At 35.4% G+C, this 21,475-nt stretch overlaps 1 protein-coding gene across 1 annotated transcript in view; it reads left to right on the forward strand.

Annotated features, from left to right (window-relative positions):
• Nucleotides 1–21,475, forward strand: part of RTN4 (reticulon 4) — a 79,013-nt gene that overhangs the window by 26,865 nt on the left and 30,673 nt on the right. The window contains exon 3 of the mRNA XM_046661455.1: nucleotides 464–2,872. Within this exon, the coding sequence (XP_046517411.1) occupies nucleotides 464–2,872 (2,409 nt within the window). The remainder of the gene's footprint in view (nucleotides 1–463; nucleotides 2,873–21,475) is intronic.

Raw genomic sequence — 21,475 nt, forward strand, 5'->3', positions numbered from 1 at the left:
TTTACATTTATATATTAACTATCCCTTCTCTCCAGATACAGTTTACTTGCTTATAGCGCAAAGGCTTTCATGTAAATGAATGCCAGTCTGGCATTTAAGTATGCAGTGCCCTTTCTTTTCTATACTTGTCAAACTCTTCTCTCAAATCTTTTCTTCTTCTTATAACACTAGTAAAAAGTAACTTTTCTCAGTTGATTGTACTTTGTTTTTCTCAAAGACTTGATTTATGTCTTTGCATAGCATATAATTGCCTCTGTAGCCATGCACATGTTTTATTGACAGTAACTTTAGTTTTTTAGTAATGATTCAAGTCTACTTGATTGTTAATTATTAAAGTGTTGTTAACCTTTAGTTTTAGTTAATAGTAAGTCTTTTCTAACACTATTTTGAATCTGTCATAAAACTTGCAGTAACCCTAAGAACACTGGCATTCTCTAACTTTCCTTTCTGTCCATGGTCACAGAAAAAATTATGGCCTTGAAGGAGCAGCCAGGTAGCACTGTTTCTGCTGATCAAGAGGATTTCTCATCTGTCCTGCTTGAAACTGCTGCTTCTCTTCCTTCTCTGTCTCCCCTCTCAGCTGCTTCTTTTAAAGAACATGAATACCTTGGTAATTTACCAGCAGCATTACCCACCAAAGGAACACTTCAAGAAACTTCAAATGAAGATTCTAAAGAGTTCTCAGAGAAGGCAAAAAATCCGTTTGTAGACAGAGATTTAACAGAGTTTTCAGAATTGGAATACTCAGAAATGGGATCATCATTCAGTGGCTCTCCCAAAGCAGAATCTGCCATAACAGTAGCGAACCCTGGGGAAGAAATAATTGTGAAGAATAAAGATGAAGAGAAGGATTTAGTTAGTAATAAGATCCTTCCTAATCAACAAGAGTCACCCATAGCCCTTACTCAATCAGTTACAGAAGAGGACAAAATTATATCTCCAGAAAAAACCAAGGACAGTTTTAATGAAAAGGGAGTTGCAGCAGGAGCTCCTATGAGGGAGGAATACGCAGACTTCAAACCATTTGACCGAGTGTGGGAAGTAAAAGATACTTATAAGCAAGATAGTGATGTGTTGGCTGCTGGAGGTAATATAGAGAGCAAGTTGGAAAGTAAAGTGGATAAGAGATGTTTGGCAGATAGTCTTGAGCAAACAAACCGTGAAAAAGATAGTGAAAGCAGTAATGAGGATGCTTCTTTTCCCAGTACACCAGAAGCTGTTAAAGATAGTTCAGGAGCATACATCACATGTGCTCCCTTTAACCCAGCAGCAACTGAAAACATTTCAACAAACATTTTTCCTTTGTTGGAAGATCATACTTCAGAAAATAAGACAGATGAAAAAAAAATAGAAGAAAAAAAGGCCCAAATTGTGACAGAAAAGAATATTAACACCAAAACATCAAACCCCTTCCTTGTAGCAACACCGGATTCTGAGACAGATTATGTCACAACAGATAATTTATCAAAGGTGACAGAGGAAGTAGTGGCAACCATGCCTGAAGGTCTAACCCCAGATTTAGTACAGGAAGCATGTGAAAGCGAATTGAGTGAAGCTACAGGCGCAAAGATTGCTTTTGAAACGAAAATGGACTTGGTTCAAACATCAGAAGCTATGCAGGAGTCACTCTACCCGGTAGCACAGCTTTGCCCATCATTTGAAGAATCTGAAGCTACTCCTTCACCAGTTTTGCCTGACATTGTTATGGAAGCACCATTAAATTCTGTAGCTCCTAGTGCTTCTGCTTCTACAGTACAGCCCAGTTCATCACCATTAGAAGCTCCTCCTTCAGTTAATTATGAAAGCATGAAACTTGAGCCTGAAAATCCCCCACCATATGAAGAGACCATGAATGTACCACTAAAAAAAGTATCAGGAATAAAGGAAGAAATTAAAGAGCCTGAAAGTATTAATGTAGCTGTTCAAGAAACAGAAGCTGCTTATATATCTATTGCATGTGATTTAATTAAAGAAACAAAGCTCTCTGCTGAACCAACTCCAGATTTCTCTAATTATTCAGAAGCAGCAAAGGTTGCACAGCCAGTGCCTGATCATTCTGAGCTAGTTGAAGATTCCTCACCTGATTCTGAACCAGTTGACTTATTTAGTGATGATTCAATACCTGAAGTTCCACAAAAACAAGATGAAGCTGTGATACTTGTAAAAGAAAATCTCATTGAAACTTCATCTGAGTCAATGATAGAACAGAAAGTTAAGGAAAAACTTAGTGCTTCACCACCATCTGAGGGGGGAAAGCCATATTTGGAATCTTTTCAGCCCGATTTAGACACAACAAAAGATACCTTGTTACCTGAAGTTTCAACATTGACCCAAAAGGAGAAAATTCCTTTGCAGATGGAGGAGCTCAATACTGCAGTTTATTCAAATGATGGCCTATTTATTGCTAAGGAAGCAAAAATAGAGAGTGAAACATTTTCAGATTCATCTCCAATTGAGATTATAGATGAGTTCCCTACATTTGTCAGTTCTAAAACTGATTCTTTTCCTAAGTTAGACAGGGAATACACTGACCTAGAAGTATCCCACAAAAGTGAAATTGCCAGTGTCCAGGATGGAGCTGGGTCATTGCCTTGCTCAGAATTGCCCCATGACCTTTCTTTGAAGAATGTGCAACCTAAAGGTGAAGATAAAGTCCATATCCCAGATGAATTTTCCAAAGATAGGTCTGATATTTCAAAGGTGCCCTTACTGCCTCCAGAGGTTTCTGCTTTGGCCGCTCAAACAGAGATAGGCAGTATAGTTAAACCCCAAGTTCTTGTGAAAGAAGCTGAGAAAAAACCTCCTTCTGATTCAGAAAAAGAGAACAGATCACCATCTGCTTTATTTTCAGCAGAGCTGAGTAAAACTTCAGGTAATCAGTCCATATGTTATTTTGTGCTTTCTTGCTACCTTCTGACTAACCATGGAACATTTCACTACCTTTTGTATAGTATGTTACATTTATAGGGTCTAATATATCACATTGGTAAGAATTCTTTTCTGTTGTTTCAGTTTAAAGTTTTAGTGCTTTTTCTACTCCTCTTGCACTCATCACTCACCCTTGCTCTTGTGCGCTGGTCATTTTTATATTGCATCAGGGAACTAGAAAAATTGTTTTATTAGAATTGGCTTCAATGTCTATTTTTTTCCTTGTGCTTCAGTGTTTCCTGATAGCATGAAGAGCAAGAGGTATTAGAACAAAATATTTTCAGATGTATTTTACTTTTGTTTTCCCAGGAATTACTTCATTTTAAATTTTTAACAAAAGAACATTTTCTGTAACATGTTTCTATTTCAGTATAGTGTGGTGTTTTCCAGTAATAGGTAAAGTTACACATATTGAGTAACAGACTCAATTTACTTTTGTTGAAAAATATAAATTGAGGGGTGCTATTATGAATTCTTCTGAAAAGTACTGATTCTCATTTTTTTCTTTTGACTCTACATTTCCCACATATCTGATTTGTGTAAAGTGATTTGCACATGTCTTTTTTATTTAGCATTCTAGTTTAGCTGTGTTTTCTATAAAAATGTGTAATGATTACTGTGTATATTACTGAGTATACTTATGTATTGGAGGTGGGTAGCACTAGTGGCAGAGAGACTGGTTTAGAGATTGTTTCTATAATCTAAAACAGAGGAGATTATGAACATTAAAGCATTGGGGTGAGCATGGAGACATAGGACTAGGTGTTTGACTGGATATGGACATGAAGGATAAGGGGAGGAGTCAAAGGTGACTCTGGGAACCCTGAGTTCCTGCTATGTGCAAATACATGGATAGCAGTATGAGAAACTGAGTTAGGGAACATGAGAGAATAAAGTGGGTTTAAGGGGAGAAGATAAAAAATTTAGTTTTGGATATGTTGGTATTAAGGGACCTGTGAGACATCTAGGAAGTGTAGATATTATGAAGTTCTTGAGAGAGACATTAGCTGTATGTGTATATTTGCCTTGGGCTCAGGGATAGTAATTTAACCCACAGAAACCAAGTAGGAAGAGCCGAGAGAAGAGGACAATTTAAAGGTGAAAGAATTGGTCAATATTTTCCAAAACTAGAGAACTCAGTTAAGATAAAGATTGAGATTTTGTCAAAAAGGAGGGAAGGTGTTGGCATGACGGTCGCAGGTGGTGTGAGTAGGCAGGGCTAGGGTTGAGGAGTGAATGGAAGTTGAGCAAATGGATGCTAAATGTTGACATTTTTAAAGAAGATTAAGTACCTGGAGAAAGTGTTAGCAAGCACAAGGGAGAGGGTGGAGTTGAGGAAGAGCTTTTTTTCTCTTTTAAAGATGGGAGTGGAAGCCTAATTAAAGGTGCTAGTAGAGAGTCAGGAGGGGATGGGATGAGGTCCAGAATTCAGGTGGAGGAATTAGGTTATACATGAGGAAGGATTTTGACGGACTTTGATTATAGTGAATGGAAGAGAAAGTATGGGTGTTGATACTGCCAGGGTTTTGTGGCCAGAAGTTGAGGGACTTGTTTGATAGTTTATTTTTTAAAGCAGTATGTTAGGTGATTTGCTGAGAATGACCTGGAACATGCGTAAGTAGAACAGGTCTGAAATAGCTTGTGCCTCGGGAAACAAAGGTATTGCATTAAGAGCCCAGTCAAAGTTCAAGGGTGGTCTGTGTGGTAGGGTGGCTTTTCTTTAAGTGTGCCCAACAGCCTGAGTATGGGTTCAGAGAACGCAAATGCTTGTATTGATTCAAGCTTGTGTTTTGCTAGATGGGCCCAGTGGAAAGACAATAAGTCAAAGGAGTTGAGGATACAAGCAAGAGAGTAGTTTGAAGTGATGGACTGTGGCATCTAAGTTGAGGAATGTAAAGAGGAGAGGGAGTTGATAGATAGGCGAGTGGAAGCTCAAAGAACTTGAGGTTCAAATTAGATCTAAGAAGTGAGAGTAGCAGGAATAAAAATAGGAACACCAGAATGATAGAAGGTTGTGGTCAAAGTAGGATTGTGTGTGTTTGTTAGATATTGAATTTAGAATTCCAGGTTGATTTTAATGGCTAGGGTTTGGCCATGGAGGCAAGGGCTAAAGTTGAATGGAGCGAAGGTTGCTAGAGGTGAGGTCAAATAAACCATAAGGCCAAGATGTTGGATTGCTCTTCCATGTGACACTCAGGATGATGGCTGGACTTGGGGTAGAGAGGAAGATTAGGAGCTAGGGACAAGAGACTTTGGTAAAGGGCTATGAGGCAACTAGCAGGTTGGTAGGTGGAAGCAGTAAGGAAAGACAGAGGATGACATAGCTGAATAGCTCAAGACTTTTGCCCAAGGCCTCTGAAATAGTAGACTGGAAGCAGCATTGGTGAAGATACTGACCTCCCCCCCTTTCCCTCAGGTATGTACAGTACAGGAGAATAAACAGCTTCCATTTAGAGAGTTCCACAGGAAAAGCAGTATCCTCAAGGAAGAGCCAAGTTTAGTGAAGGGAGATGATGGCAGGAATGTTCACTAAAGAAGTTGAAGATTAGGGAAGATGGTTCACAGTAGAATGGGGATTTCAAACAGCAGAGTAAAATGGTTTGGGAGAGAATGGTAGAAAGAGTCTGAGAAGCCCAGAGCAGCATAGTGATGATAATGTGAGTGAAGACCAAGGATAAGCAGGGATGTGAGCAGTGGTTGTAACAGCCTGTGAAGTCCTGCTCCCTCTACCCCAACACTCCCTCCCAAAACTTAATGCTGGCAGTTCTCTAGTAGTTGAGGGCACTTAGATATTTCAGTATTTCAGGAGTCAGCTGTTTCTTGGCTTGATTTCACTAAACCTGGGGATCTTGGCTTGTCTTTACCAGTTTAGAATTAAGGGAAGAAAAGAGGGCAGTGCCTTTGAAGGCTAAGTTGGAATGGTTGAAGAAGAAAGTATAAGCAATGGTTGAGCATTCTTTTTGGAGAATAGTTATTAATGCCTCTTCTCTGAGAAAATTGTTACTCATGCTTCTTTTACTCAACCTTTTTTTTGTTTTGATATTAATTATCATAGCAGCTAATCAGCAAGTAGAAAATTATTTGGATACACCCAATGTATGTATTCTACAAAAGTCATGGAAAGGAAACCCAGTGTGGTATAATAAGAACAATATGGGTGACATGAGTTCTAGTCTTGACTGTACCACTGACAACTACCTTATCTGTTTAGAGGTTAGTTTCCTTTTCTATAAAAGGAAAGGGATTAGATTAGGTCCTTGCGACTTGATGGTTTCTTTGACTTAATTCTAACAGGCATCTGTTATTAGCAGGTGGGTAGTTACTTTAGTGTACTTTATACCAAGCACTGTACTAGATTTTTGGGGGGAAAAAGATGAAGACTAAGGCTTAAGTCTTGCCTTCATGCAACTTTCAGTCAGCTCGTGGAGACAGACTGATAAGGACATAGCTAAACATTGTATTATATATTATAAGGGTGCAGGCACTTCCCTTTCTTCCTCAAAGTGTGGGTTAAGTGTATTGAAGTCAAATGTACCAAAGTGCAACAAGAGACTGGTGTGATATAACACAGGGGAGGCTCTGTTCTCAGATGGCTAAACGTTTATACCGTTTCTCATTATGATATACTTCGGTGATTTAAAAAATTTTCGGGGTCTTATTACTGAATATACATTTAAGCATTGACAAGTATTAAAAAAAAGCAACACTAATTTCCTCAGGTAATTTATCTACGATTTGTTCTTTTTTTTAAGTGACATTTGTAGGCAGAATTCAGTTTTAATTTTGGGAAGAAAGACTGATTTTGTAAGGGAGATGAGCAAGACATTATGATGCAGACTTTGATGCCTTATTGATATTTTTGGATGAAATTTTTCATAAAAAAATGAATACTAGTCTCCTCCTCCTCCCTTGATAAAGGAATTGTATTGAATTGTATTCTTAATAATGAAATGTAAAGACTGATTTTTTTCTCAGTTCATAATTATGAACATTCATTCTGTTTTCTCTTTCACTATACTTCATTGTTTAGAAGCAGTTTTTAATGATCTAGGCTCAGCATTTCATATATGTTCTTTATTTACTTTTTAAAAAATCTGTGGCTGAAGATTTATTCTTTTGGTACCCTGATGGTTTCTACTTTTGCTTAAAATATTATTATTATTATTGACACTTTAACTTTTTACTTTACACTTATTTTAAAAATAAAATAACAAAGGTATAAGATAAAATATTCTAATATTGCATATATATAGACCAAGATAATGAAACTTCTGAGAAGAATAGTTAACTGATAGGCAGTGCTACCACATGACAATTGAATTGTTTTTCTCAGATGATGCACAGAAGTCTCAGTTTGGTATAGGAGTGACTGTTCAGGGATATAAGTATATGTTGATTAAAAGTGGAAGTCCACCAACACATGCTAAGGGTGCAGAGAGGCTAGCTCTGCCTTAGAATATTAGGAATGGCTTCACAGAAGAGATGATTCTGTGAAAGTTACAGAAAGCCAATGTAAGTAAACACAGAGACCTGTTCATTTATATAAATATGGTAAAAGTTTTCCAGATCCCGTTTTGGTATATTTGAGGCAGGTGTAGATGTGTGGATATTATAGTCAGTACGTAGAAAACTACTCTAGAAACATAGATGAATTTGCAGACTGGCCATGGGTGACTTAGTGAAAAGAAACATTTAGATTTATTCAGAACTAAACGGAAAACCAATCTATGCTAAAGGAGGGTTTATGATACATTAGATGCTAAATTTTCTATGACTGGAATTAAGCAGAATGAAAAAAAAAACCAGTGGTATCATTTAGGAGAGTTTGTTACTTTTTTAAAGATAATTGCTGTTTTAAAATTAACTTTAATTTGGAAATAACTTCAAACTTAAAAACAATTGCAAAAATAAAAATAGTACAAAGACTATCTTACTCTCTTTGTCTAAATTTACCTGTTAACATTTTCCCCATTTGCTTTATCATTTGTGATCTCTCCTCTATAGATAACTAGATATGAATACATAAATACATCCTTGTTTTTCCTGAACCATTTGAGAATAAGTTATATACATTCTGTTTTATCCCTAAATATTTCAAAAAGAGATACTCTTATTTAACCTCAGTAGAGCTGTTAACTTCATACATTTACATTGATACACTGTTTTTTTTTCCTAATTTACCATCTGTATTCCAGTCATGCTCATTGATCTAATAATGTCCTTTATAGTGTCCTCTACTACAAGATCCAGTCTAGTGCTAAGTTTTGCATTTAGTTGTCATGTTGCTTTTGGCTCCTTTAATCTGGAACATTTCCAGTCTTTATCTCTTATGACGTTAACATTTTTGAAGAACACAGACCCTTCCCCTTCTCCTTTTTTTTTCTTTTGCTGAGAAAGATTGACCCTGAGCTAACACCTGTTGCCACTCTTCCTCTTTTTGCTGAGAAAGATTCGCCCTGAGCTAATGTCTTGTTCCCAGTCTTCCTCTATTTTGTATGTGAGCCGCTGCCACAGCATGGCCACTGAGTGGTCTAGGTCCATGCCCAGGAACCGAATCTGGGCCACTGAAGTGGAGCACACCTAACTTAACCACTAGGCCTCAGGGTCCCTCCTTGCGTCCCCCTCCTGCCTTTTTAATAGAACATTCCTCATTTTGCATTTGTCTGATGTTTGTTAGTGATTAGATTGAGGTTATGGGTTCATGGCCAAAATGAAGATGATGTGTATTGCCCCTCTCATGGTATCATATATGGAAGTACCCACTATCCATCAGTCCCTCATTGATGAGGTTAATTTTGATCATCTGGTCAAGGTGGTCCCTGATTCCCTTATTGTAAAATTACTGTCTTTCTTTCTCCCTTACAACTAATAAGCAGTCTGAAGAGTGACACTTCAAGACCATGCAAATATTCTGCTCCCCGTCAATCTTCACTCCCTCGATTTAGTATCTGTTGATGATTCTTGCTTGATTCAGTCTTTACTATTAAGGTTGCAAAGTGATAATTTTTCAATTCCAACATTCCCTCTGCATTTATCAATCAACCTTTGGCATTCTACTATTAGCAAGAGCCATCTTTTTCCATGAATTAATTAATTGTCAGTATGGATCTGTGAATTTCTGTTTTCCCCTCAATGGTTTATAATTCATTACTGTACTTAATTGTTGGGGTTGTAAATTGTCCCAGATTTGGAGTGCTCCCCTTAAGGTTGGCTCAAGGATGTGCAACTATCCTTCTTTTGGATGGAGAGGAAGGCACTTCTTATTTTCAAGCTTAACAAAATGTTGTATACTTACCTTATGCCTAACTCTGCCCTAGCTCTGGAATCAGCCGTTTCTCCAAGGATCCCTGATTCCTTTTACTGGGGAATAGTATTAAAGATTGGCAGCTGGATGCTAGCTGTGCTTCTTACTAGTGTGGAGTCTTTCCATTTTAGCTCTTTCAGCAGACAGAGCTAGGAAATACTTACATACATGCATAGAAATAAACATAAGCACATACATATACTTATGAAATCATGAGTTCACACAGATACCTCCAATTCCAATCCATTCCCAGAGGATTATTTCTTTCTTCCCTTGTTTCATATTTGTATATTCCTTCAATAGTGAGAACCTAGGCTCCTAACATCACCAATATATTTACTCATTTGTTTAACCTTTTAATCTAAAAGAATTTTAGGATACTTTTAATATTATTATAATAAACGTAATAAAAGAGTTCGGAATTATTTTGCAAATTTACCTCCCCGAACTCTACCCAAGATTGAATGTATGTGGTAGAATACAAGTTACTTGGATTAGTTTTTTTTCCCCCTCTTCTCCCTTTCCCCACCTTCAGTGTGGTTATAGTATTCATTTGAAATACAGTTAGATTAATTTGTTTCAGTTTATTTTCAGTTTTAGGTTTTCTTTCTCTCTATTTAGGAGGTTTTTAAACTGAGAATTTTGAAAGGCTGAGAAAACAAACTGAATTCTCCTCGTTTTTCCTGGAAAGGAGAGACTGCCATTTATGGGCAATCTTCTAAGCATCAAGCACTTTCACATATTTATCTTATTTAGTCTTTGTCATAATCTAAAAGAGGGAACCATTTTATGGATGCCAAAACCTTAGTCTAGGGATGTTAAGTAACTATGTAGTAAGCATAATACATTGGAGATTCTAATGTGTTCCAGACATTGGGCTAACTCTCTTATTTATATTAGTTCTTATCTGATTTCACAAGGAAGATCTTTTTTCCAATAGGTGAAGAGCTGGAATTCCAACCTAGGTTTTGTCCCCTTTGCAGTTGATTCCCCATTTTGGAGTGAGCAGCTGTTGTCGTAGATTTAGCAGACAGCCAATGTGCTGCTGCTTTTATTACATACCCGTTGTGTTGGTGGGCATTAACCAATACAAGACATTTTTAAAAAGTCAAGAAAGTTGGCTACCATGTACATTTTCTCTCCTAGTCTTCCATATATAGGAATGTCAGGACAAGAGTAAAATTCTCTTGCTTCCATGTGGAGACTGAATAACCCTATTTTGGTGGACAGCTGCTATCTATGTTGTTGGTAGGTTATTGGTGAAGAAAGGTGCTAATGTCTCCCATCTAAACTACTGAGATCTTGACTTAATTAGTGATTGCTTAATATGTGCTTGTCACTTGGTTTGCCATTAATGCACAGAATATTTTCAGTTCATAATCAAAATATAGATTGTGTTTTGCTGACCTGTTGGAACTATTGGTGAGTGAAGTGTAAACCAAGCACAAGTTGATTATTTATTCGTTATACTTAAATTATGTGATATCCAGGATTAACCAAGTAGTATTGCCAAAATAAAGAACTCACTTAAAAAGGGCCTATTTATCTAGGTAAAGAGTTAAAAGTTATCCTTACCAAATTTTATATATTTCTTAAATGTGTTCATGAATAAGAGCTTTTTTCTGATGGTGTTTATGACTTAAAACATTTTTCTTACATTAATTTAAAAATTTTACTGTATAGCCTTTGAGCTTTCCCACTAAACCATTGTAGATATTAAGGTTTAGTTTTTTGGTTAAAATATATTTTTAGAGAGCATATTTAGGACACTTTTGGATAATTATTAGTTGGACTTTGATTATGACAGGGAGCAGTTAATTTGATAAAAGTAAGATATTTAAGTACCCTGAAAAATTAAAATGTTTAATCTAACAAATTGCGTAGAAATACCTTTAACTGGAAGGCTATTAGTAAATGTACAATGTAGCTAAATTAGAAATGGGCTGTTAGTAAAAGAATCAATTATATTTACTTAAATGTGACATCGTCAAATTAGAATTTTTTTAGTGCTTGCTATGGGCTCAATACAGATTGAAAATAAATATGAAATATGTAGCATAAAAGATAGATATTGCTAAATATAGTGTGGTTGAAATACTTCGTTTTGGGAATATTACAGACCTGAGTTCTAATCCTGGCTTTATCACTGATTAGCTGTGTGACCTTGGACAAATGTTTTAATCTGTTTGAGCTTCAGTAATTTTAGTAATCAGAATTTCAAGGACCTGCTAACCAGCAGCGAAATCAGGCAACAGTACATGGAGCAATCTGAAGGAATATATGCTCATTGCACGAACTTGAGAAACAGAGAAAAGCATTGACATGAAAAACATTTGTAATCATATTGGCCAGACATAATCATTGTTAGTATTTTAGAATATATTCTTCTAGTCTATTTTCTGTGCATATGGATACCTTATGAACAATAAATGATTTTACCAAATTAGGATCATATTTTACATAACGTTTATAGCTTTTTTAAAAAGTTTAGCAGTATCTTATATAATGCCAACATTTCCCTGTCTTTATTTTTCTGCTGCATGATTTTTTAATGCTTGAGTGTCCTTGGTATTGGATGTATTATAACTGAGCCAGTCAATTTGCTATAGTTGGACCCTTAGATTGTTTCCAACGTTTTTATTTATAAATAATGCTGTTATTAACCTCTTTAGATTGAAACATGGTTTACATATCTCTGAATTATTATTTTCCATAAATTACTAGAAATAAAACCCTAGGTAAATGGATATGAGCATTTTTAAGAGTTTTGACAGAAATTGGCTATCAGAAAAGCTGTACTAATTTTTACTCTTCTAACAGTGAGAAAACACTCATTTCTCTATTGTCACCAACAATTGATATTATTTATTTTTTTGGATAGATAATACTTCCACATTGTACAAAATTCAAAAAGTACAATGACAGTAAGTCTTCTTCCTGTCTTAACTAGCTGCCTGGTGCTCCTTTCTAGAGTTGCCTACTATGACTTATTTCTTATGTATCCTTCCAGACATTCCGTACTTGGTCTTTTTTGTTTAAAAAACTTTTACCAGTTTGATAGGTTAAAGTGCTGTCTTGCTCTTTTGATCTTTGATTATTAGTGAAGGTGAACATGTGCCATATATTTTTTGGCTATTTGTATTTCTTTTGTGAATTGCCTGTTCATACCCTTTGCCCATTTTTAAATTTAGACGGTCCTCTCTTTCTGATTTTATGAGAGTTTTTTATATACAAAGGCTGCAAACTCTTGTCCTGGTAGTTTTCCCAGTAATTTTTATTTTACTTTATATTTTAGTGGACATTTTCGATTTTCACATAGGAAAATCTATAACTTCTTATTTATTTACTTATTTATACTTTCATTTTTACATTTCTGATATAGTTAAAATTGATTCTGAATTCTGGTCAGAGATCATTTTATCCCTTGTGCCTTTTTGGTGGTGGAGTTGTTTTCCTATTGCCGTGATATTCCAATCTAGTTCCCTAGTATGGGGCAACAATCCTAAGGAAGAGCCAGAAAACTGAGAACACAGTTTTTGCCAAGTTGCATACTGTGGGTTGGACATTGAACTGTACTGAGGGTGTTAGTGCCATCTAGTGTTGTAGATAGAAAACGAGATCTATGGAATGTTTTATAATTGACTTATGAAATAAATTCACTTGGGCTGAGAAGTTTAGTGAGTTGTGGATTTTTGCTTACCCTAACAAATGACTTTTCAAACAAATGCTTGAATCATGCTATTAAAATGACCTTAAAGATTCCCCCAAACTTGTGTACTTTAATGAAAACTTAAAAGTTAAAAGATCTGTTCAGAGCCTAATGACTATTAATTTTTTAACTCCAAATTTAAAAGTGCTTTGGATCTTTTGGAATATCTGTGTATTTGTTTTCGATTTTAATGCAGGAAGTCAGCATTTATTTAGTTCTCATTGAATAATATCACTTTCAGTTTCTTTCTCTATGGATTTTAATATTCATTTTTAGCAGCTTACATGAAGCTGTTTATAGACTTTAAAATGCTCATTTATCTTTTGCTATTTTAACCTGTATTGTCATTCATTTTCTAGACTAAAGTCTTTCTCCATGTCTTAAGGTTCAATTCAGTAGTTAATGTTGAAGTGCTATAATTTAGTCCATAGAGGGCATTATATTACAGCATATGGTATTAAACAGTATTATTTAATACCTTTCAATATTGAGACATATGTTTAGTGTCATACTTTTCTAATGCTCAGAATAAATTTTGAAATAAGTTTAAAATGACTGTGTAGCTATAATTATTTTTTATTTAGAAAAAATCCTGTTCTCCATTGCCAGAAAGTAGAAATATTTATTGTATGCAAGCAACCCCCAAGTTAGAGAGTAGCACTTTCAATCCAAATGACTGCCTCTTTCTCGTGATCTCTAAACAGTGTGAAGAAAATAAAGCAAAACAAAAACTTGAGTTTTTCTGGGGTTCAGAAGTAGAGGAAGAAAATAAATGGAAAAGGAGGAATATCTTGAGAGAGCTGGCCAGGGCTGACTTACAGCTTACATATTACACATTCTTGCTCTCTCAGGCTATCTTTTAAAATTGTTGAACCAAGTCAAGTACTAGAAGGTGTGAATGGTGTAAATGGTAAATACCCTTTGTCTCAAGAAATCTTTTTTTCTCTTATTAACGTAGTAATCTCTGATTTGAAAACAGTGTTTGGGAACTGTTTTGAGTGCTTTATTCTAATGCTAAAATATTTATTGGCCTTTAGTTTTAAGGGATTTATTATTTGAAAATACTATTTTGGAAATATTTTGTACTTAATAGTTTGAGATTTCAAACTATTGTGTGAAGAGGCCAGACATTTTCGGCCATGATATGACTTGGTGACAGGGTTCTCAAATATCATGTTATGCAAGGGTCCAGTGAATTAAAATTTAAAGTTAAATATTCTTGAGCTGAGAATACTAGACTCTCTTTAAACATTGCTTTGCTTTACTTATGTTTGGAGTTAGGCAGATAGGGAAGGAACAGAGTCATTGACATTCAGGCCACTTCTGATATTAAGGATTTTTCAGAGTTTTGTAGCTCATACTGTTTTAGCAAGTTCCAGAAAATATTAGACCTATTTCAGTGTAGCTATATGGTTTTCAGAAGTATGTACTTTTCTACATGGCCTATATATTTTATAGTACTTTATTATGTCATGCGTTTAAAAATATTTTAGCTGATTGTCATTATATATTGCCTTTTCTGCTTAGTCAAATAGTAGCATCAGTTAAACCAGTTGTGGAACATTAGTAAAAATGTAATAATCTGTACTGGAATGGATGCCAGTTTTATAAAGTTGAACAAATTTCAGAAATTTTGTACATAGATTTGTTTTTGTATTTATTAGTAAAATTTTAGTTTGGTCTTATTTCATTTTCCCCAAGGCAAATGATATAATTAGCACATGAATATTTTTCCTTAAGCTAAGAGTCTATTAATAGTACCTGCAGTGGTGTCTAATAGATATTTATTGAAAGATTGAGTTGGAGCAGGTGATGATTAAGAATAAGTGTGTATCTGTAAGACTCTGAATTTCCATAATTGTAAAAGAAGAAAAAATAACTTCACACGAGAAAGATAAGATTGCTGAAATTAAATAAAAACTTTTTCTTTTGAAGTAGCATATATTCAGTAAACAATAATTTGACTTTGTGATTGCTCATATCTTCATAAGGGTGCAAAATGCTGAATGCTTTAAGCCTTAATAAACTTAGGAGAAAATAAGAAGAGACTCAGCATTTCCCAGGCTTGAAATTTAAGCTATTACTTTCTTTGGATCAGTTCATTTTTATCTTAACAGATAACCATTGATTTTAGAGTTTTAAATGAAACTGAAAACCAACAGCATAATTCACTCTTCTGTCAAAAAAACAAAACTAAACCAAAACCTGCGCATGGCTCTAAGCGCATTTCAAATATATTCGGTGGTTATTTCTGCCAAAAGAACAACCCTGTTTCCCTTCACCTGCCCCTCCCCCTGCAGAAGGAGCTCCAATTGGTATGACCAACAAGCAAAAGAGGAGAACAATAAACAGTTGGAAGGAAGGCGGTAGTGCCTGAGTTTTAGTAGCCTAGTTACAGATTGCACTGCGTCAGGCTGCTCCACACCCAGAAGACGTCAGGTGACTTCAGTCCTGCTGCAGTTGTGCAGCAGAGGAGACTGCAGGCTCTGGTTGAGGGAACGGATGTTTCAAGTCTCAGGGGGTAGATTTTTGCGGTTACAGCTTTTCTGTGGGTATGCATAATTGATAACTGCATCTGGAGGGCAGATCGTGACAAGAGATGGACGGTCAGAAGAAAAATTGGAAGGACAAGGGTATATCTGCTTTTTAATCTTTGATTCAGTTTTTTTGTGTGACCGGTAATATATTTCTATGAATGAGCTTTGCAATTTAGATAGCTTTTTGATTGAAAATGAAGCCAATGAAAGGATTAAGAGTAAAGGATTAAAACAACTATTTCAAATGTGTTTTTACATTTGGTTTTGAGAAATGGCATGTTGTTCTGTTTCACTGGCATTTGACTTAGTCTTTGCAGTCCTATCATTGATTAGGTTCTATTCTTTAATCTTGCACGCTGTAAACAGTACGGTTTTAATATATTTCATTTTTTGGTTACTTTGGTGTGATAATTCTACCTAGCTATCTTTGTGTAATATTTTCTGTGATTAAGTATTTTTTTTAAAAAGCTGGCTTCTGTAGTTGAAATTCTGTCCAAAGGTTTGTAGGTAGCAAGATACTGCGTTTGCAATAAGCCTGTTTTCTTCTTTGGAAATCTTATTGAACCTTTAAAGTTATTACTAGTCACCTTTTTATTAGGTTATGTTTTCTGTATCTTGAAATTGTTAAAATACACGCAGTAGTTTTAAATGCATGTCTATATTTAAGTCACTAACCTTTGTCTTTGTAATAACCAATCAGTGTTCTTGATCCCCTGTCCTCCCCCTTGAAAGCCCAGATCCTCTCAGGTCTCAGTGGATCATCGTGTAAGAATTTAAGCCTTCATAAGTGGTAGAATGTCGACTGTAATGAATATTTTAAAAATATTTTATTATGTAGATGGTTAAATGTGCCATTTATAAAATTAAAGAGAAGGTGGTAGGCTGCATATATGACGACTTACAATAAATTGTCTTAAAAATTATTAGAGCTATCTTTTAGTCCAAGTAGACATGCCACACAAGCAATTTTTTTTCTAGCTACACTCAAGTTTTATAATTTTTAAAAAATATTTCCTTCTACAGCAGAATTGTTAGCAGGATTGGTGATAATGTTTCTAAAAGCAATATATGGAGCTAATTAGAGTAACCTTCAAATATCGTTTAAAAAATTTGTGCAATAAAGAAATGTGAAGAAAAGATGAGTTTTAAGATTCAGTTCATATTGAGACATTGGAAAGATTTTATAATTATAATTTAAAGAATAGAAACCAAACAGCTTTGGATTTTTACCTTTATGGTTTCTTTACATGTGGGTTTAATGAAGATTTTTATTTCCTCATCCTAATCATTAGCATTACAAAGTAAAAGGTGAATTGATACACTAGTTTTGATAAGTAAAAATGATAGTAGTAATAACAATACAATAAATACAGGCTTTGAAAATAGATGAAAAGTCACATCAGGGCCTACTCTGCAACTATTAAGCCTCTGTTTTAATAATTTAAATCTTCGACCATTTAATAATGTCTTAAGTTCTTTACTTACTGCACTAATTTAGGGATATTTTGAGACTGGAGAAATTAAGATGCAGTATAGTCCATATACCAGAGATTTATTTTGATTATTTTTAGGCACTAAATATAAAATCAAATTTACTCTTGAGTATCTCTGGGGAGCCTGACTTTGTATGTAAGTGGAATGGCCTAATAATTTTTAGTGCTTGTCTAACTTTTTCTGATTTATTGGTGAAGTTATATTTTAGTATTTTCTTTGTTAGCAGCTAATTTTAATGTCATAGATTCTAGATTACAATTTAAATGGAAATGAATAGAGAAGCTGAAGTTGCCCTGGAATGAGTTTTTCTTCATTTTATGAAAAGTCTGTGACAATAGAGGAAAGAATCTAATCCAGGCACTCGGTATGTTTCAAAAAAAAAAAAAATACTTGGGCACATATTTTTTTCTACTGCCTTCCCCCACCCTTTAAGTGCCAGAATTGAAACACATGTAGTCAGCTAATGATGGTGAAGTATAATGGGAAGCAGAAGTGAGAGAGAGTCATGATTTCAATGTTTAAAAAAGTTCGGGGTTTTATGGGGTTATTTTTGCTGTTTAGTATTTAAGACATTTTATCTTTCAAGCTAAGACAAATATTAATAATTTGCATTCTTTTACATATTTTTTCATGTGGGATTTTCTGTTGTTCCTAGCAGGATAGTTATAACAAGTGAAATCTACATAGTACTTGATTATTGGAGTTATATGAAAAGCATTGATTAAAACAGTAAAAAGATTTTTAAGAGCTTAACATAGGAAGAAATGGGTAGGTTTAGGGGTTCAGGTGGGGTGGGAGAATGATGTAACCACTAAAGGTATTGAGACAATGAATAGAGCTTTCTGGATTGAACAGAATATTTATAGGATAGTAGTTGACAGGTAAGATGGGTATGGTCAAAGAATATAAAAGGTTTGCAAATCTAGGTCAGGTTTCCTCAAACTTCCCTGGAGAAGAGAATCACCTAGTGCTTCTTAAAAACAGAGATTCCTATGATCCTACTCAGGCTTACCAAATCAGAATTCACAGGGGATGGGCCTGGCAATCTGTCTATTAAGCATCCTGGTGTAATTCATGTTATAATCAAGCAAATTTAGGAAACACTAATGTAGGTTTTAAAGTTTCCGTTCTGGTATATCTTGATTTTGGCCAGAGTAAGAAACTTACCCTTTTGGTTTTCATTGTCCTCATTTGCATGGTTTCTAGGGTTCTGGTTTTGATTTTCTCTGGTTTTATGAAAAGATACCCTAGGCCAGTTTGCAGAAGACATCGGGTTTTGGATTTTATCATAAAGGAAATAAAGAGCCTTTGGAAGTTTTAAAGTAGGGAGTGATAAAATGATAGCAAGTTTGAAAGACTGGTTTGGGGTACTGTATAAGATAAATTGGAGAACTTAGAGGCAGAACAGTTAAGGATGACTGTATTTGTGACCAGATTTAAAGCAAATAGTGCCTGAACTTGGTCTGAAACAGGAATGAAAAGGAAGTGACAGATTTGAGAAACTAACTCACAGAAGGAATACTTGACATTTGACATAGATCTGTGAAGCTAGGCTGAGGGAGGGACTCAAAGGACAACATGTAATTTCAGTCAGAGTGAAATGTTGGCAATGCTGGTGCTTTAGTATCAGCAGAAGTAGAGCTAAAGTAGGTAGAAATGATGCCAAGTAATTTTAGAAACTTCAAATTTGAAGTGATGATAGATCATCTCTGAAGCTAAAGAGAAATGACAGGTTTGATGATAAAGAATTGGGAATTGAATGCAAAATGAGACAGATGAATACTGTGAACATATTTGCGTAGCAAGAACTGAAGATTAAGGAAAGAGCCTAAAACCTACATTGTGGGGATATGTAGCTCCAGGAAAGATCAGGAAGTTGCAGTCAGAGCAATAAAAAAAGCAGATAGTATAGTTTCACTGATATTAAGGGAGGAGACAATTTTCAGGAAGGAACGAGTGGTTAAATACTACAGAGAAGCTATCTAATATGAAGATTGAGAAATGGTTATGGACCCTATTGAATTTTAGGAAGATGTGTAACACTGTCCATTATTACTAGTGCTTTTTGGATTTGGCAGCTAACATGCTTTAGGTGACCTTTGAGAGAAGTTTCTATAGAATGGGGACAGAAATGTTTCTAGCATTAAAATTCAATTTAACTATACCTCAAGACGACTGGCTTTGGACCATTTGTGGAGCATACTTCCTTGCAGAGTTCTTTTAGGGCTCCCTAATCTTTACTTTTCACAAACCACTTTGAATTTCTTTGAAAGCTTAAGGTTACTGAGTATATGAGTACAGGTATATGCACTTACTGACATTCAGGTAGAGAGGAGCAGAGGTCTTGCTGCTTGAAATAAATGCCTTACTTAAACCCTGGGAATGCCAAAAAATGCCTGCGAAGGGAACTTGGGCCTTCTGAGACCTATTGATTGGAAGAAGGCCCCTGCTTTCCATTCTAAATTTAGTTGAAAGTCAGTGTTTAGGCATTCATTAGGTATTTTTTCTAGATCTTGGTTTAGTAGGACAACACTGTGTGTGTGTGTGTGTGTCTGTGTGTGTATTTGGTGTAGAAAGTGTAGAAGAATAAAACTATCACTTCACACAGTATTTCTGGTGTATATTTTTAACGGTGTATGTGTTGGGGGGTATCATGGTACATTTTGTTCTGTAATCATTTTTCTCCCACTAAATGGGACATACCTCTTGTTTTTAAAAATATTTGACATTGTCTTAATGGCTATAGTATTCTAAGTTTGTACTATTAATCCCATATAGTTACTCAAGTTGTTCCTAAAGTGTTTGCAGGTACAAACAATGCTAAAATGAATATAATTGAATATAAATATTTGTTTTTATCCATGATTATTTCCAAATTGCTGGTTTATAGTATTTAGGCTTTTAGTTCATGTTGTAAAACTGTGCTCAAGAAAGATTGTACAAATTATTTCGAGCAATGTATGAGAGTGTCTGTCCTGAAACTTTGGCCAAGATTAAGTACTACATGTGCATTTCTGATAGTTTTAACTCTAAGATAGGTATTTTGTCAGTTTGAAGTAAATTTCTTGATGATAACCCAGATTATATCGAAAAAGTAAATTTGCAAATATTTTCTCTTGTATATGGTTTAAAGTCTTGTGTGGATAACTAGTGGGAGCAATGGTAGAAAATCCTGTTTTCTTTATTTACCCAAGTCTGGGTACTCCTAATGCCTCACCAGGACTCCTAACTGGTTTTTTCATTAAATCCTATGTGTCACAGCCAGATTAATCTTTCTAAAGTGTGACTCTAATCATAGCACTTAGGAGGTTTTCCTTTACTTTTCAAATTAAGTTCCTACTGTCTATCCTGGACTTTTAAAAGGCATTCCATGGTCTAGTCCCAACCTTTCTAATCCCATCTTCTGTTACTCTGTCTCTAACCACACTGAAGTACTTCTTCCCTAAACGTGCCTGTTCTTTGCATTAGCATGTGTTTTTCTATCTAGAATGCCCTTTCTTTCCATTCATTTTGCCCAAGTGTGCTTATCAAAGCCCAGTCCTCTCGTTCACTAATCCTCCAGGTGGAGGTCATCCAGTGTTGCTCAGAACTCCCATCTCTTGATTTTCATTTTGTGCCTTCTATTACAGTTATAACTATATATCAGCTCTTTTTGTAGTCCATAAATACCTTGAGGGCAGAAATAGTGGTGGCTTCATCCCTGGGTCTATTCATTGACTCTGCACAGCTTCTTGTTAAAGTGAAAGGCTGAGAGTTCTGATGTTCAGCCAGCTTTACTCCTGGCCTTGAATCGTGTACAATCTTGAAAATTTGTAAAAATGTTTTTTCAAGTGGGAGAAATAAGAAAAGGGATTCCTGACCTTACCCTTTCTTAAAGGAGCAATTAAGTAATTTAGCTTTTATAAATCTGGGATTTTTAGATTATACCTGCAGACACGGTATCTTAGTCATTAACTTCAACTTTCTCATTTTACAGGTAAGGAAACTAAGAAAACTAGAGAGATTAAATGGTCTGTTCAGGACCACACAGCTGGTGGCATGGGGCCTTTGTTTGTTTGTTTGTTTGTTTTCTCTGAGGAAGATTTGCCCTGAGCTAAGATCTGTTGCCAATCTTCCTCTTTTTCTGCTTGAGCAATACTAGTCCTTTGCTAACATCTGTGCCAGTCTTCCTTCACTTTATATGTGGGTTGCCACCACAGCATGGCTCATGAGTGGTATAGGTCTGCACTCAGGATCCAAACCCCTGAACCCTGGCTGCCAAAGTGGAGTGTGCCAAACCCAACTACTACACCACAGGGCCGGTCCCAGGGGCCTTTGTTTTATAATTTATATATGTATGTGCCACAACTGGAGATTTAAAAATATAAAAGATAAAACAACCCATGTTTTGATATTTTACTCATTTATAATCTAACTGTGGCATCTTACTGAACCTGGTCTGTATTTATTTTTGTATGGTCCTCAGTCTGCAATAAAAGAGGCAGTAGTCTATCACACTCACCA

The sequence above is a fragment of the Equus quagga genome, chromosome 5 (genome assembly GCF_021613505.1).
Source record: "Equus quagga isolate Etosha38 chromosome 5, UCLA_HA_Equagga_1.0, whole genome shotgun sequence".
NCBI classification, from domain to species: domain Eukaryota; kingdom Metazoa; phylum Chordata; class Mammalia; order Perissodactyla; family Equidae; genus Equus; species Equus quagga.